Source organism: Microcaecilia unicolor, chromosome 12, assembly GCF_901765095.1.
Source record: "Microcaecilia unicolor chromosome 12, aMicUni1.1, whole genome shotgun sequence".
Taxonomy (NCBI): domain Eukaryota; kingdom Metazoa; phylum Chordata; class Amphibia; order Gymnophiona; family Siphonopidae; genus Microcaecilia; species Microcaecilia unicolor.
Genome location: NC_044042.1, coordinates 82,126,842 through 82,141,927, shown reverse-complemented (window position 1 = coordinate 82,141,927; position 15,086 = coordinate 82,126,842). Strand labels below are relative to the sequence as shown.

General features: G+C 44.5%; 1 protein-coding gene across 2 annotated transcripts in view; it reads right to left on the bottom strand.

Moving 5' to 3' along the window:
* The window catches only part of GPATCH8 (G-patch domain containing 8), a 196,392-nt gene that overhangs the window by 105,468 nt on the left and 75,838 nt on the right, over positions 1–15,086 (bottom strand). Inside the window, exon 4 of one of the 2 annotated variants that reach the window (XM_030220368.1) lies at positions 1,940–1,996. The exons of the other annotated variant lie outside the window; for it this stretch is intronic. Within the exon in view, the coding sequence (XP_030076228.1) occupies positions 1,940–1,958 (19 nt within the window). The 5' untranslated portion in view covers positions 1,959–1,996. The remainder of the gene's footprint in view (positions 1–1,939; positions 1,997–15,086) is intronic. 2 annotated transcript variants of the gene reach the window in all.

Here is a 15,086-nt window from a genome sequence, read left to right as displayed (position 1 = left end):
AAGGCTTCCACAGACTTTCAAGATTGGATTGCCATCCATGATTTGAAATTCAGTTAAAGTGTGAACAGGTGAGATCATCTGTCTAAGGAAGTGGCTAGCTCTTTCTATCGGAACAACCTCACTTTCAGTACTATCTTCTTCTGGTGAAAGCTTCACCTAGGGGAAATTGTGGTCCTCCTTATCCCAAATCTCCTCCAGCATAGATACAGGTGGGGTACAAACCCTCTTCTAAGCCGCCTCAAATTCAGTGAAGGGCCCCCGGGGCTCTACCTCTAATGAGGGAAGCTCTCCTGCTGCTCCTTAAAGCAGAAGCTGCCCCCCCCCCCCCAAAGGGCTGCTATTTCTGCCAAAATTGGCCTAGCTCCAGCTGACCAGACTACATCAGGAGGCAGCTCAGTTCTCGCAATACCATACTGAGAACTGGCCCTGGAGAGCTATCATAGCCCATCGTTCACAGAGGAAATCATCCTTCCATCATATATGGGGCAGTAGAAGCCAGCAGCACTGTCAACCTGATGACTTCCACAAAGCCTTCAGCACCTGTTCTCCGTATTGCTGCCCAACCAAAGGCTGTCTGAGTCAGCCAGCCCATGGATTCTCTCACAGCAGAGCTTCCTAATCTATTTGGGGCATTAACCCCATGATTGTAGCCAAATAAAATTGTGTAATCACTTGAGGTACAGAATGATGAACAAATTGAGCCCACCTCCAAGAACTGGTTTTGAGACCCCATTTGATGTCCTGATCCATAGTTTGGGAAACTGTGCCTTATAGCCTTTGCATGCAATGCCCTACTCTGCATTTTCATTTCTCCCATCAATAATTTTTTGAACGTTTTATTGAGCAGTAGCACCAAACTACTGTTGATCCTGTTCCATGAAGAATAGCATGCAGCCACTTTCCTCTTTTCTGACAAGTGCAGGAGAGAGAGGGGAGGGATGTCTGGGGGGAGGTAGGAAAGTAAAAGAGATGCAGGCATATGTGTACTGCTGGGGGGGGGGGGGGGGGGGGGGGAGGGTCAATGGTGCCAGTCATCACTGTCTATTTGGTCCTGTGAAGAAATCTGCATAGGATGGTAATTCTGTGCAAATTCTGCACTGCACAGTTGTGCTGTATTTCATGTGTAATTATCTCTCTATGATGTATGGCCTGCTGAAACCAAGGCATTGGCATTACTGTAGCTCTCCTGTCTAGTAATCTAGTCTTTTGCTAGTGCAAATTGTATATTACTTAGCACAGTTCTCATCTTATGAAATGACATTTATTACCACCACTATATTAATGGTATTATCACATGCTAAACACAATAGATACTGATCCGCTCTATTTTCACATGTCAAGTATGTTTTTTTCACTTAGCCAACTGAGGTCAATCAGAAAGGTACTTACCGCAGAATACTCACATCTGACTTTTACTCTTAACTTAAGAAAATGAACCATAAGGCAAAGCTCAACAATACTTAAAGGATTTGCTTCAAGTAGTGTCAATGTGTCCCAGCCTCTATGCTGCTACACTTATATTCGCATGCCTGTGTGTGGCAGGGCTGCTCCCAGAACTTAAAGAAGGTGACAGAAATATGCTCATTCCTCCCAATACTGTTCAAAGACACTTTTCCTAGGAACCATGTCTCAAAAAGAACAGCAGCACAGGTTACTCCCGCTCCCACAAGACATTAGCTTATGATGCAAGCATGCTGATCAGCAAACACAGACTTTATGATTAAACTTTTTTTCCAAGCATGCAATTCCTTTTATCCAACTGATACAGATTGTCTGATGCAGCAAGAACCCTCCCCACTCTACAGCCCCACCCAAAATAAATAAAATTACAGCTGCAGTGATTATTCTGAAGATAATATTAGCAAAAGCAAGCTGCATGTTAGAGGGCAGCAGCATACTATTCACAAAGTCTTACTCACACAATACAAGCATATCTCACCTAACAGGAAGAAAAGCATGCCAGTTTAATGACACCCCTGGGCACTGCACAATGATACTAAAAAACAAAACAGCACACAGAAATCAACTGCTACATCTGTGATATTTGAAGACATAATAAATTCAGCCAAATATACATAGCAATTAGAGGCTTGAAGCACACCAATTGCAGCCCCACACAAACACGTTATGGGGGCATATGTAGAACGCCTGTGGTTAGAGCCATCTTAGCACGCAATTTTGGCTCCTCAATGCAATTAAAGCAAATAGCATGCAGATTACCACTGTGTTAAAAACTGTACACTATCAGAAACAGTGCACACTGCAGTGATAGAATGTAGCTATTACTGCACCTATGAGCAAAATGTCTTCCTTCCTGTCCGTGCATAAGTGGTGACTGGCTTACACACTGCCAGGGAAGGGACATACACGACATACACACACAAGCCCATTGCCTCCATTCAGGTCACTCCCCTCAAAAAGAAATCCCTGGTATTCTGGTGGATCCTCTGATCCCCACCCTAGAGATTACCTCCAATCCCCCTCAAGGAACCCTATCAATAAATCCTTTCTGGGTACTGCCCCCCCCCTCCTAACCCAGAGATGACCCTCCCCATCTCCCCTTCCCAAAAGACCTCTCCCCCCAAATTCCTTGGTAATCTAGTATACCTGACCCCCCCCCCCCAAAAAAAAAAAAAAAAAAAAAAAAAAAGCAGTGCCTACTCAATCTGCCTCCATGTTCTAAAATGGCAGTGCCTAACCCCACGAGATGCTAAGGGAATTTATCTGGGGGGTTTCCAGGGAGGAGTTATCAGGGGCTCATCTCCGGGTCAGGAGTTTGTATGGGAGGGGGGAGGTCTACTAAACCAATCGGATTTTTTTTGTTTGTTTTAGGAGGTATCTCTGGGGTTGGGAGGATTACAGCAAAAAGAAAAATAGGCTTTAAAATCCTCATAGATGCTACTGCTGAAAAATGAGTTTAAACCCTTCTATGCCTCCTCAGACCTGATGTTCCAGTTCCTGTGATGTGCCATATTAAAAAAGTCTTCTGCACAGTTCTCTGCATCAGGGTAGAATAGCTACATTTCCACCTCCTCAATTAAAAACCTGAACAGGGAAATCAGACCACAAATACCACACTAAACAAATAGGTCTTAAACTTCTTCCTACAGCTAAATGTCTCATTACCATTGATTTTCACAGATTGTGTACTGGTGTCTAACTCGAGATTCTGCCATGGTTAGCTTCTGTGCTAAATTCCTTTTCTGCATCTTGCAACCAGAAAATTGTGTGCAGATGTCACACTGTGTGCTTCCATCTGTATTAGCTTTCTGCATTGCACCCCACAATAAAGTGGGTGTAATGAAGCAACTCACCTTGATCTGCATCCTTTTTGGGAGGTGTACTCTTTTAGCCAAGAAGTGCTCAGAGAATTTTAAAAGTGCTACACAAATTCTTGATCAAGAGCAAATCAAGATCAAGTATGTGTATGTAGTATCACATCACACCTTATGCTATGAGTTTTATCTTGTTGGGCAGACTGGATGGAAGGTACAGGTCTTTATGTGACCATCATCTACTATGTTACTATGTTGATAACTATACTGGAATTTATTTTTTTTAGGGTGGGAGAAGAGGGGTTAAGCGGCATAGTCCATTTGTAATCACATACATCTAAATTAAAAAGATATCGTATGAAAGACAGCCACTCAATGGGTACCATATAAGGATGGTACAAAAGCACAAAACACACATTAGACTGCATCATGTCAAACCTCTGATTCCATGAAAAACTGTGCTAGCTGTAAAAGGTACTTTACAAAAGTCAGGAAAGGTGAACTGAACGACCTAGCTACTTTCAGGCTTCCTGCTGCACAGCTCACCGATTACTAAGGTCTGGATCATGTTTTATGTATGAGGCATCATAAAAGAACACTAGTGTTTAATGTTTGTTTTTACACATTATAGTTTATTCCAATAAGTGATTAGGGGACAATGCTTTTCTGTCATTCATCTTATAAGATCACTAATGCAGTGAAAAACAAGAAAATTAAATCCAGGTCAAGGAGGTTTAATGACAGAAGCCAGCATGACATCATAAAGTTGAAGCTGGCCACCCTGCGAGGCCACCATACTAGTGACACCAAAACAAACTGCTACAGCATGCTTTGCTTTGGCAGCATTTTATATTAAAATCTCAGTAATAGAAACATGCGGCTTGTGCATTATACAGGTGTATACAGAGGAACCGTCAGAACAGAATAACCTTCCACTGGTTATAGTAATTACTTTTAATTCATAATCAGTGTATCATTTGAGGGGCTGATTATAGGGACACCCTAGCAGGCACTGTATTCATGCAGAGATGTTTTCACCTAGTAAAGGGCCACCACAACGGAGAGTGTATTATGAAAATCAGGCACTCACTATTCAGAATTTTTATTTTAAATTACAAAGGTTTCTTTTAAACTCAAACCTGGGATCATTTAAAATCTTTTTTTTCTTGTGCCTAGATCAAAAGAGAAAGATGGTATGTGGGAACATGCTCCTTTTGTTTTGTGGAATGCAGTGGCATATTATAAAAATGCACTTGATATTTTTTATTACTACTATTTATTATATTATTTATTGCATTTGTATCCCACATTTTTCCCACCTCTTTGCAGGCTCAATGTGGCTTACAATACACCATGAATAGTGGAAACATTTAAGAAAATATATGTTTAGCATACAGAAGGTATTAAATAATGAAGGACGCGCTAACCTTAATGCAGAAGTCTAGAGTCAGTATAAATGTGCCAGTTCTGTTGTATATATTTATTTCTATTTAAAGTCTGTTTGGATGTAAATGCAAGCAGCACACTATTAGCTGCCAAGTCATAAAAAGTTAATTATTTTCCGTGGAAAATATATCTGTTGGCTGCCTGCTATGTGACATAGTTTTATTTATTTATTTGCATTTGTATCCCACATTTTCCCACCTTCTTTGCAGGCCTCAATGTGGCGTTACAATACATCATGGATAGTGGAATATAATAGAAAAAATAGGCATTTAGTGTTACAGAAAATCATTGGGTAACATGATAATGATAAGACATGATATAGTACGACAAGCAGATATTATAAGACATTTCTAACTACGTGGTGGAGATTTCTGTATATTCACATTGATTGATCTTTGTGGTAAGCCTTGCTGAAGAGATGAGTCTCAGTAGTTTGCGGAAGGTTTGTTAGTTCATAGGTCATTTTTAAGGTGCGCGGCAGTGCATTCCATAACTGTGTGCTTAAGTAGGTGAAGTTTGACCGCGTCCTTACTTGTATTTTAGACCTTGCAGTTAGGGAAGTGCAGATCAAGGAATGTGCGGGATGATCTTTTGGCATTCCTGGGTGGTAGTCTATCAGGCCTGACATTGTAGGCTGGTGCATCTCCATGAATGATTTTGTGAACTAGGGGAGCAAATTTTGTACGTGATGCGTTCTTTTGAGTGGGAGCCAGTGTAGTTTTTTCTCGTAGGGGCTTGGCACTTTCATATTTTGTTTTGCCCCGAATATGAGTCTAGCTGCAGTGTTCTGGGCTGTCTGAAGATTATTTGCTCTTTACAGCCAGCATAGAGTGCATTGCAGTCATCTAGATAGCACCATTGATTGTACCAGATTACGGAAAAACACTCCTTGGGAAGAAAGGTCTTACCTCTTTTTAATTTCCACATTGAGTGGAACATCTTCTTGGTTGTGTTTTTTCGCACGGCTTTCGAGTGTTAGGGTGTCGATCAATGGTAACTCCAAAATTTTTTAGGGTGTCCGAAATAGGAAGGTTCAGGTTTGGTGTGTTAATGGCTGTGAATTTGTTCTTGTTATGTTGAGATGCAAGTATTAGGCATTGGGTTTTCCATTATTGTTTCATTACTGCTACCAAGTATTACATATTTGGGGCATTTGCTTAAACTTTGATGGTTTTATTTACTTACTCAGACCTTGCATGCACATGGTGTTGATTTTTACCCAAGACGAAAACTAAGGGTTGGCTGAACAATTAGGTATAAACTGTGCTGTTTCTGACTTCTCCCCCTTTTACAAAAGCTGCACAATAATGCTGACACAGCCCATTCATGTTGAATGGGCTATGTTGGTAATACCATGCAGGTTTATAAAAACGAGTGTGTGTGGGGGTGGGGAACGTATTTGTTTTGAACTGATTTGGGTCCTACTGATCTGCACATCTGCTGTCTGGAATTTGGAAGATGGAACAGAGGAAATAAAAATAAAAATTTTGGATGTACTCTGTTGAAGTTATTGTTTACTTTTGTAACGTATGGAGAATGGATGCCTGTTCTGGTGTGTGCATATGATGTTTGAATAACTGTCTATACTTATGGCTATGATTTCTGAACATGCAGCAGCATCATTATAGGACAGACTTTCAGCATCATTATAGGACAGACTTTTAAACACCCAGTGGTGATATATGCTAATCTTAACTTTGCTAAATGTTTCAGACACATCAGTCTACTTGCTCCCATGTCACTAAATTCTATTATTCTGTCTCACTGTTTTTTTTCAAATGTAAGCCACGCTGAACCAGAGGTTTGCCTGAGATAATGTAGGATATACATGTAAAAAAAAATTTTTTTTTAAAAATCCTTTATCCTCCACTTTTTAAGGCACCACCTTGCACGAACATGGTGTTGATTTTTACCAAGGGTGGTGATGGCACAAGGAAAGCACATTTGGTCCAGTGAAGACTTACTCAAAATAACCTGTTCATTAGCTGAAAATGCGACCATACCATGCCTTTGTGGTTATGCTCCACTAACAAGTTAAAAATTAACTGGTTTTCTTGAAAGGGTTATATAACCTTTGGATGCCTAACTAGGAAGAAAAAACACACACTTATTTATGCAATATCATTATTCCTCATGTACAGCCACAAAACAACATTTTAGAATGGAGAGTTTTCAATTTTGGCACAGTATAAGTCATCACAAGACCAACATATAAGAAAACCAATGTATTGCATTAGGAGCTTTTAGCACATTTTGTTATATTTCAACAAATGAGAGCTATGCATGAAACAAAATATTTACTTTTATTTATAAAACCACTTGTCCCTGAAACATGCTCAAAACAGAATAATCTGTTTGTGTATCTAAAATGGAAACTTCTACAAAAGAGATGAAGTGAAGATGCAATTCCATATGCCCCAATGAAAAGAGAGTTTAATTTATTTTCATTTAATTTCAACATATTCCATCTCTACATCACCAGGCTTCCAAAGGCAGATTACAGCAACCGTTAAGATGAACCCATCAGGAAACAGGATATCCTCACTGAGATTTGGCCACGTATTACTGTATTGTATAGAGCAGTATAGAAAAATTAGCACAAAATACAGAGAGTATTATTGCTGTTTCTACCAGCTACAATAATTTTTAATGCCGTTTTACCCCCGTTTACAAAGCTGCATGGCAATGCTGACACAGCCTAATCAAAGTGAATGGGCTGTGTCGGCATTAGCACGGCTTTGTAAATGAGGGGGGGGGGGGGGTAGTGATTTTCAATTTCATTTGATTTATCTACATATGGGAAGCTTTCAAATAAATAAAAAAGCTGTCAGAAAAAACCCCACACACAGGCAGTCATAAGTGTTTCCTACTGTTTTTATACAAAAATATCTTTATTGACATTATAAGCAAAAAATAAAGGCATATAGCACAGTAGTGAAATCCACAATACAGCATTGCAAATAAAGCAAGCTCTGGAGCACTGACAAATACATTTTGAATGTAACCCCCCCCCCCCCCCCCCTTTACAGACCACTCGAAAGCTCCCCAAACCCCCTTTATAACTCACTCCCCCAATTCTCTCCTAACACAGAAGATGCAAATCTTGGTGGTTTAATAAAATATAAACCTCACAAGTTTGTTATTGTTTTTAATAGCGATCGCTATTGTTTTCCTGTGACCAATATGGCGGCAAAATCCACACACTGCCTTCAGCACATATAATGGGCCAGATAAGTTCATGATGTCTCCTGTCATTAAACCTCCTTAGTCCAGGTGCTCTAGGACTGCCCCGGAAGTCATTTCCTACCTTTGTGTCAGGAACTCTATACGACTGGAGCTCCAAATGGAAGTAATTTACCTATCATTTTGTAAAAAATAAAAATTATAATAAAATTATTTAAGTTTAGCTGGTTCATTTGGCATTCCTGAAAGTTGATGGATAGGCTACAAAAAAGAAGAATGGGAGGGAGGGTGTACGGAAGATATAAGAAAAGCTGGGATAGTAATATGCTGGGCCTTGTTTCTTATGTTTTTAATACTATTTATTCCTAACTGTTCTGTTTAATGTTTTTACTGTAAACTGCTACAACTTGAATTTAAAGAGTTTGGTATCAAATGAGAACAAAAAATAAATAAACATTTCAGTCACTAAACTATGTGTGTAACCAGTTGGGTTATACCAAAGTCTACTTGAACATCACATATTTACAAAAGAAGGTTCTAGCTGATACTTAAAGCACAGATTTGAGAGTTAATCACAGAACATCTGCATTTCCCAGTTCTATATGAACCAGAAGAGTAGTTCTCAAACTATGGATCACACAATTTGTACCAGGTTTTTTGTTTCCCCCCCCCCCCCCCCCCCCCAGTTTCTTTTCCTGTGATTCCTGTTTCTAGGAGTTGAAGCAGCAAAAGCTGAAGACACACAGCCTGGTGCAACTCTGGAGGGCTGGCCTGGGAAGTATGATCCCAGAACTTAAGGCTTCTCTCTCGCCCTTCCTCCCTCCCTCAAGTACAGGATAGCAGACATGTGCCCAAGTGCCATCAGAAGAGAAACTTTCACACTGCTAGATGCAAATCACTACAGATTACATGCATCATGCTAAGGCTAAATAGTTTCAACTCTTTTACCTCCAGCAGAAAACACCAAACAGCCATAAATGACCTATTTTGTGTGATCTTGTTTAAAAATAGGTTTTAATAATTCATTAATATTATAGAACTATAAGTCCACTGTATACCACAACCTAATTCCTTACCTATCATCATATTTTAAGTGAGTTACAATATAATGTACACAACAAAATGGCAAGTCAAAAATGAATAACGGTGATAAAAAATAGTAACATCTGCTGTTTTATACAAAAACACCAGCTTATTTCCCTCCTCAATTAAAAGCTGAACAGGAAATCAGACCACAAATGCCACACTAAACAAGTCAGTCTTAACCTTCTTCCTACGACTAAAGAAATGAGTGTTCTCCTTAATGTTCATAGCAACATAGTAGATGGCAGCATCTGTTTACGCTTTCCAAAAATACTAGGCCTAGGGGGCATGCGATGAAGCTACAATGTAGTAAATTTAAAACGAATCGGAGAAAATGCTTCTTCACTCAACGTGTAATTAAACTCTGGAATTTGTTGCCAGAGAATGTGGTAAAGGCGGTTAGCTTAGCGGAGTTTAAAAAATGTTTGGCTGGCTTCCTAAAGGAAAAGTCCATAGACCATTATTAAATGGACTTGGGGAAAATCCACTATTTCTGGGGTAAGCAGTATAAAATGTTTTGCACTTTTTGGGATCTTGCCAGGTATTTGTGACCTGGATTGGCCACTGTTTGAAACAGGATGGTCTGCTCAGTACTGCCTTTGCTTCCTAATGATCCGTGTTGCCACCTAATTTCCGCTAAGCTTCTTTAGATCCATTCCTTCTAAACAGGATTCCTTTGTGTTTATCCTACACATTTTTGAATTCCGTTCCATAAGTTGGTCCAACCACTGAAAAAAAAATATTTCCCTTCTATCTCAAACTTACAAGCCTTAACCAAGCACCTTACAATGCATACCTTAGAACCACCTGTGGTCTGCATCATTTTTCTTTACCCTTTCTTTCAACAGCTCCATTTTTTCTCGGCTTTACATTGCTTACCCTCCCTAATCATCTTTCCCACCACTAATCCTTACGACCATCATATCTGACCACTTCATTTACCTCGCATTCCTTCGGCCTCTATTACACTTTGCTCCTTTTCTGAAATGAGAGAAATAAAATGCCCCTCCTCTCCCCTCTTCCAAATGTACAAGTTCCTCAGATCTCATGCACTCCAAACTCCTCAGTTTCGACTCCTCTTCAGTCAGGTCCTCCATCTAATCAACTGAAACTGTTCCCACTTCCTTCAAACATACAGTGATCAGAACACTTCTCAAAACTTTCACTGGACACTACCAGTCCTGTCCTCACTTTAATTCCATTCCCTTTCATATCTAAGCTAAGCAGCCTTTCACATTTGTTTTCTTGATTTTTCAACTCAAGCTGTTCTGAGAACATTCCAGTTTGTCTCTTGACCTCTACATTCCACACTACTATAATCACTACTCCTTGATACACTATACACAACTGGATTTTGGGATTTTGTTCTATCCTGGTTTTCTTACCACTCTCATTACACCCTTAGTGTTCCCCCATTCCTATTCTACCAGAAGCAGTGTACTTCAAAGCTTGTACGACCCGCTTCTCTTTTCCCTCCACACTTCTTCCCTATCTCTTCTCAAAACTTTCAATATCATTTTTATGTTGATTACTCCAACATCTCTCTCTCTACACAACAACATGTCATCAAGGCTCCAGTCCCTAATCTCAGCCTGCTTGTCCGACATCACCACCTGGATATTCCACCTTCACTTTAACACGGCCAAGACAGAACAACTTATTTTTCTCTTCCCTCTTTTTCTGTCTCTCTGAATGATGCTCTCATACTTCCTGTTAGTGAATGATACATACCTGTAGCAGGTGTTCTCCGAGGACAGCAGGCTGATTGTTCTCACGACTGGGTGACGTCCGCGGCAGCCCCCACCAACCGGAAGAAGCTTCGCGGGCGGTCCGCACGCAGGGCACGCCCACCGCGCATGCGCGGCCGTCTTCCCGCCCGTGCGCGACCGTTCCCGCCAGTTGAATGACAAGCAAAAATGATGAAAACGCAACTCCAAAGGGGAGGAGGGAGGGTAGGTGAGAACAATCAGCCTGCTGTCCTCGGAGAACACCTGCTACAGGTACGTATCATTCACTTTCTCCGAGGACAAGCAGGCTGCTTGTTCTCACGACTGGGGTATCCCTAGCTCTCAGGCTCACTCAAAACAAGAACCCAGGTCAATTGAACCTCGCAACGGCGAGGATACAACAGAAAATTGACCTACGAAGAACAACTAACAGAGTGCAGCCTGACCAGAATAAATGCGGGTCCTGGAGGGTGGAGTTGGATTTACACCCCAAACAGATTCTGCAGCACCGACTGCCCGAACCGACTGTCGCGTCGGGTATCCTGCTGGAGGCAGTAATGTGATGTGAATGTGTGGACAGATGACCACGTCGCAGCCTTGCAGATCTCTTCAATAGTGGCTGACTTCAAGTGGGCCACTGACGCTGCCATGGCTCTAACACTATGAGCCGTGACATGACCCTCAAGAGCCAGCCCAGCCTGGGCGTAAGTGAAGGAAATGCAATCTGCTAGCCAATTGGAGATGGTGCGTTTCCCGACAGCGACCCCTAGCCTGTTAGGGTCGAAAGAAAAACAATTGGGCGGACTGTCTGTGGGGCTGTGTCCGCTCCAAGTAGAAGGCCAATGCTCTCTTGCAGTCCAATGTGTGCAACTGATGTTCAGCAGGGCGGGTATGCGGCCTGGGAAAGAATGTTGGCAAGACAATTGACTGGTTAAGATGGAACTCCGACACCACCTTCGGCAGGAACTTTGGGTGGGTGCGGAGCACTACTCTGTTGTGATGAAATTTGGTATATGGAGCATGAGCTACCAGGGCTTGAAGCTCACTGACCCTACGAGCTGAAGTAACTGCCACCAAGAAAATGACCTTCCAGGTCAAGTACTTCAGATGGCAGGTATTCAGTGGCTCAAAAGGAGGTTTCATCAGCTGGGTGAGGACGACGTTGAGATCCCATGACACTGCAGGAGGCTTGATAGGGGGCTTTGACAAAAGCAAGCCTCTCATGAAGCGAACGACTAAAGGCTCTCCAGAGATGTCTTTACCTTCCACACGATAATGGTAAGCACTAATCGCACTAAGGTGATTCCTTACGGAGTTGGTATTAAGGCCAGACTCTGATAAGTGCAGAAGGTATTCAAGCAGGTTCTGTGCAGGGCAAGAACGAGGTTCTAGGGCCCTGCTCTCACACCAAACGACAAACCTCCTCCACTTGAAAAAGTAACTCTTTTTAGTGGAATCCTTCCTAGAGGCAAGCAAGACACGGGAGACACCCTCAGACAGACCCAACGCAGCGAAGTCTACGCCCTCAACATCCAGGCCGTGAGAGCCAGAGACTGAAGGTTGGGGTGCAGCAACGCTCCGTCGTTCTGCGAAATGAGAGTCGGAAAACACTCCAATCTCCACAGTTCTTCTGAGGACAACTCCAGAAGAAGAGGGAACCAGATCTGACGGGGCCAAAAGGGCGCAATCAGAATCATGGTGCCGCGGTCTTGCTTGAGCTTCAGTAAGGTCTTCCCCACCAAAGGTATGGGAGGATAAGCATACAGGAGGCAGGTCCCCCAATGAAGGAGAAAGGCATCCGACGCTAGCCTGCCGTGTGCCTGAAGTCTGGAACAGAACAGAGGCAGCTTGTGGTTGGTCTGAGAGGCGAAAAGGTCCACCGAGGGGGTGCCCCACTCTCAGAAGATCTTGCGTACCACTCTGGAATGAAGTGACCACATCGTGCGGTTGCATGACTCTGCTGCAGTCTGTCGGCCAGTCTGTTGTTTACACCTGCCAGGTATGTGCTTGGAGGAGCATGCCGAACTGGCAAGCCCAACGCCACATCCCAACGGCTTCCTGACACAAGGGTCGAGATCCGGTGCCCCCTGCTTGTTGGTGTAATACATTGCAACCTGATTGTCTGTCCCGAATTGTGGATAATTGGGCAGGACAGCCGATCTCTGAAAGCCTTCAGTGCGTTCCAGATCGCTCGGAGCTCCAGGAGGTTGATCTGCAAATCCTTTTCCCTGGAGGGAACCACAGACCCTGGGTGTGGAAGCCCATCGACCATGAGCTCCCCAGCCCAGGCGAGATGCATCCGTCGTCAGCACTTTCGTGGGCTGAGGAATTTGGAATGGACGCCCAGGGTCAAATTGGTCCAAATGGTCCACCAGAGCAGTGAAGTGCGGCAACTGTGGAGAGGCGATGACATCTTCTAGATTCCCGGTGGCTTGGAACCACTGGAAGCTAGGGTCCCATTGAGCAGTATCTCATGTGAAGACGAGGCCTGGGAGTCACATGGACTGTGGAGGCCATATGACCCAGAAGTCTCAACATCTGCCGAGCTGTGACCTGCTGAGACGCTCTGGTCTGCGAAGCCAGGTACAGGAGGTTGTTGGCCCTCGCTTCAGGGAAGGAAGGCCTGAGCCGTCTGGGGTATTCAGCAGAGCTCCTATGAATTCCAGACTGGTTGGCTGGAGATGGGACTTTGGGTAATTTATCACAACCCCAGCGCTCCAGGAGTTGAATAGTGCACTGCATGGACCGGAGGGCTCCTGCCTCCGAGGTGTTCTTGACCAGCCAATCGTCGAGATATGGGAACACGTGCACTCCCAGCTTGCGTAGAGACGCCGCCACCACCACGAGGCACTTTTGTAACACCCGTGGGGCAGAGGCGAGCCCAAAGGGCAGCACACAATACTGAAAGTGCCGTGCGCCCAGGCGGAATCTGAGATACTGTCTGTGAGCTGGCAGTATCCGGGATGTGAGTGTATGCGTCCTTAAATCCAGGGAACATTGGCAGAAGGGTGCCCAAGGAAAGCATCCTGAACTTTTCTTTGACCAGATATTTGTTCAGGCCTCTCAGGTCTAGGATGGGGCGCATCCCCGCCATGTTTTCTTTTCCACAAGGAAGTACCTGGAATAGAATCCCTGCCCTTCCTGCCCAGGTGGTACGGGCTCGACCGCATTGGCGCTGAGAAGGGCGGAGAGTTCCTCTGCAAGTACCTGCTTGTGATGGGAGCTGAAGGATTGAGCTCCCGGAGGACAATTTGGTGGAAGGGAGGCCAAATTTAGGGCGTATCCGCACCGCACTAGTTGGAGAACCCACTGGTCGGAGTTATGAGAGGCCACCTTTGGTGAAAAAATTTTAACCTCCCTCCGACCGGCAGATCGTCCGGCATGGACACTTTGAGGGCGGCTATGTTCCCGTGGATCCAGTCAAAAGCCCGTCCCCGGCTTTTGCTGTGGAGGCGCAGGGGGCTGCTTAGGCGCACGCTGTGACGAGTACGAGCGGCGCTGGGGCTGTCCCCTGTGGCCTGTCGAGGCCTTCGGGCCGGCTGGGTGTACCTACGCTTGGCAAAAGCATAGGCGCAGCCTGCCAGGCCCGGGAAAAACGTCCACCTGCTGAGGTGGATGCTGAAGGCGCCCGGTGGGAGAGCTTGTCGAGGGCGGTTTTCCCGCTGATTGCAGTTGGTCCACCAGCTGCTCGACCTTCTCCGCCAAAAATATTATCCCCCCGGCAAGGGACGTCGGCCAGTCCTCTGCTGGGGTGCGGTTGTCCAGGTCAGAGGCACGCAGCCATGAGAGCCTGCGCATCACTATACCTTGGGCCGCAGCACGAGATGCCACGTCACAGGTGTCATAGATACCCCTGGACAGGAACTTTCTGCACGCCTTCAGCTGCCTGACCACCTCCTGATAAGGCCTGGACTGCTCCGGCGGGAGCTTATCAACCAGGTCCGCCAGTTGCTTCACATTGTTCCGCATGTGGATGCTCGTGTAGAGCTGGTACGACTGGATGCGGGTCACGAGCATGGAGGATTGGTAGGCCTTCCTCCCAAACGAGTCCAGAGTGCGAGACTCTCGCCCCAGGGGCGCCGAGGCGGTATCCCTCGAACTCCGTGCCCTCTTGAGAGCAGAATCCACGACCGCCGAGTCATGGGGGCAATTGTGGCCGCATTAACTCTGGGTCCGAGTGGATTCTGTACTGGGACTCTGCTTTCCTTGGGAATGGTGGGATTAGATAATGGTCTCATCCAGTTCCGAAGCAGTGTCTCTTTGAGGACATTGTGCAACGGCACCGTGGAGGACTCTCTAGGTGGTGATGGATAGTCGAGGACCTCGAGCATCTCAGCCCTCGGCTCATCCACAGAGACCACGGGGAAGGGAA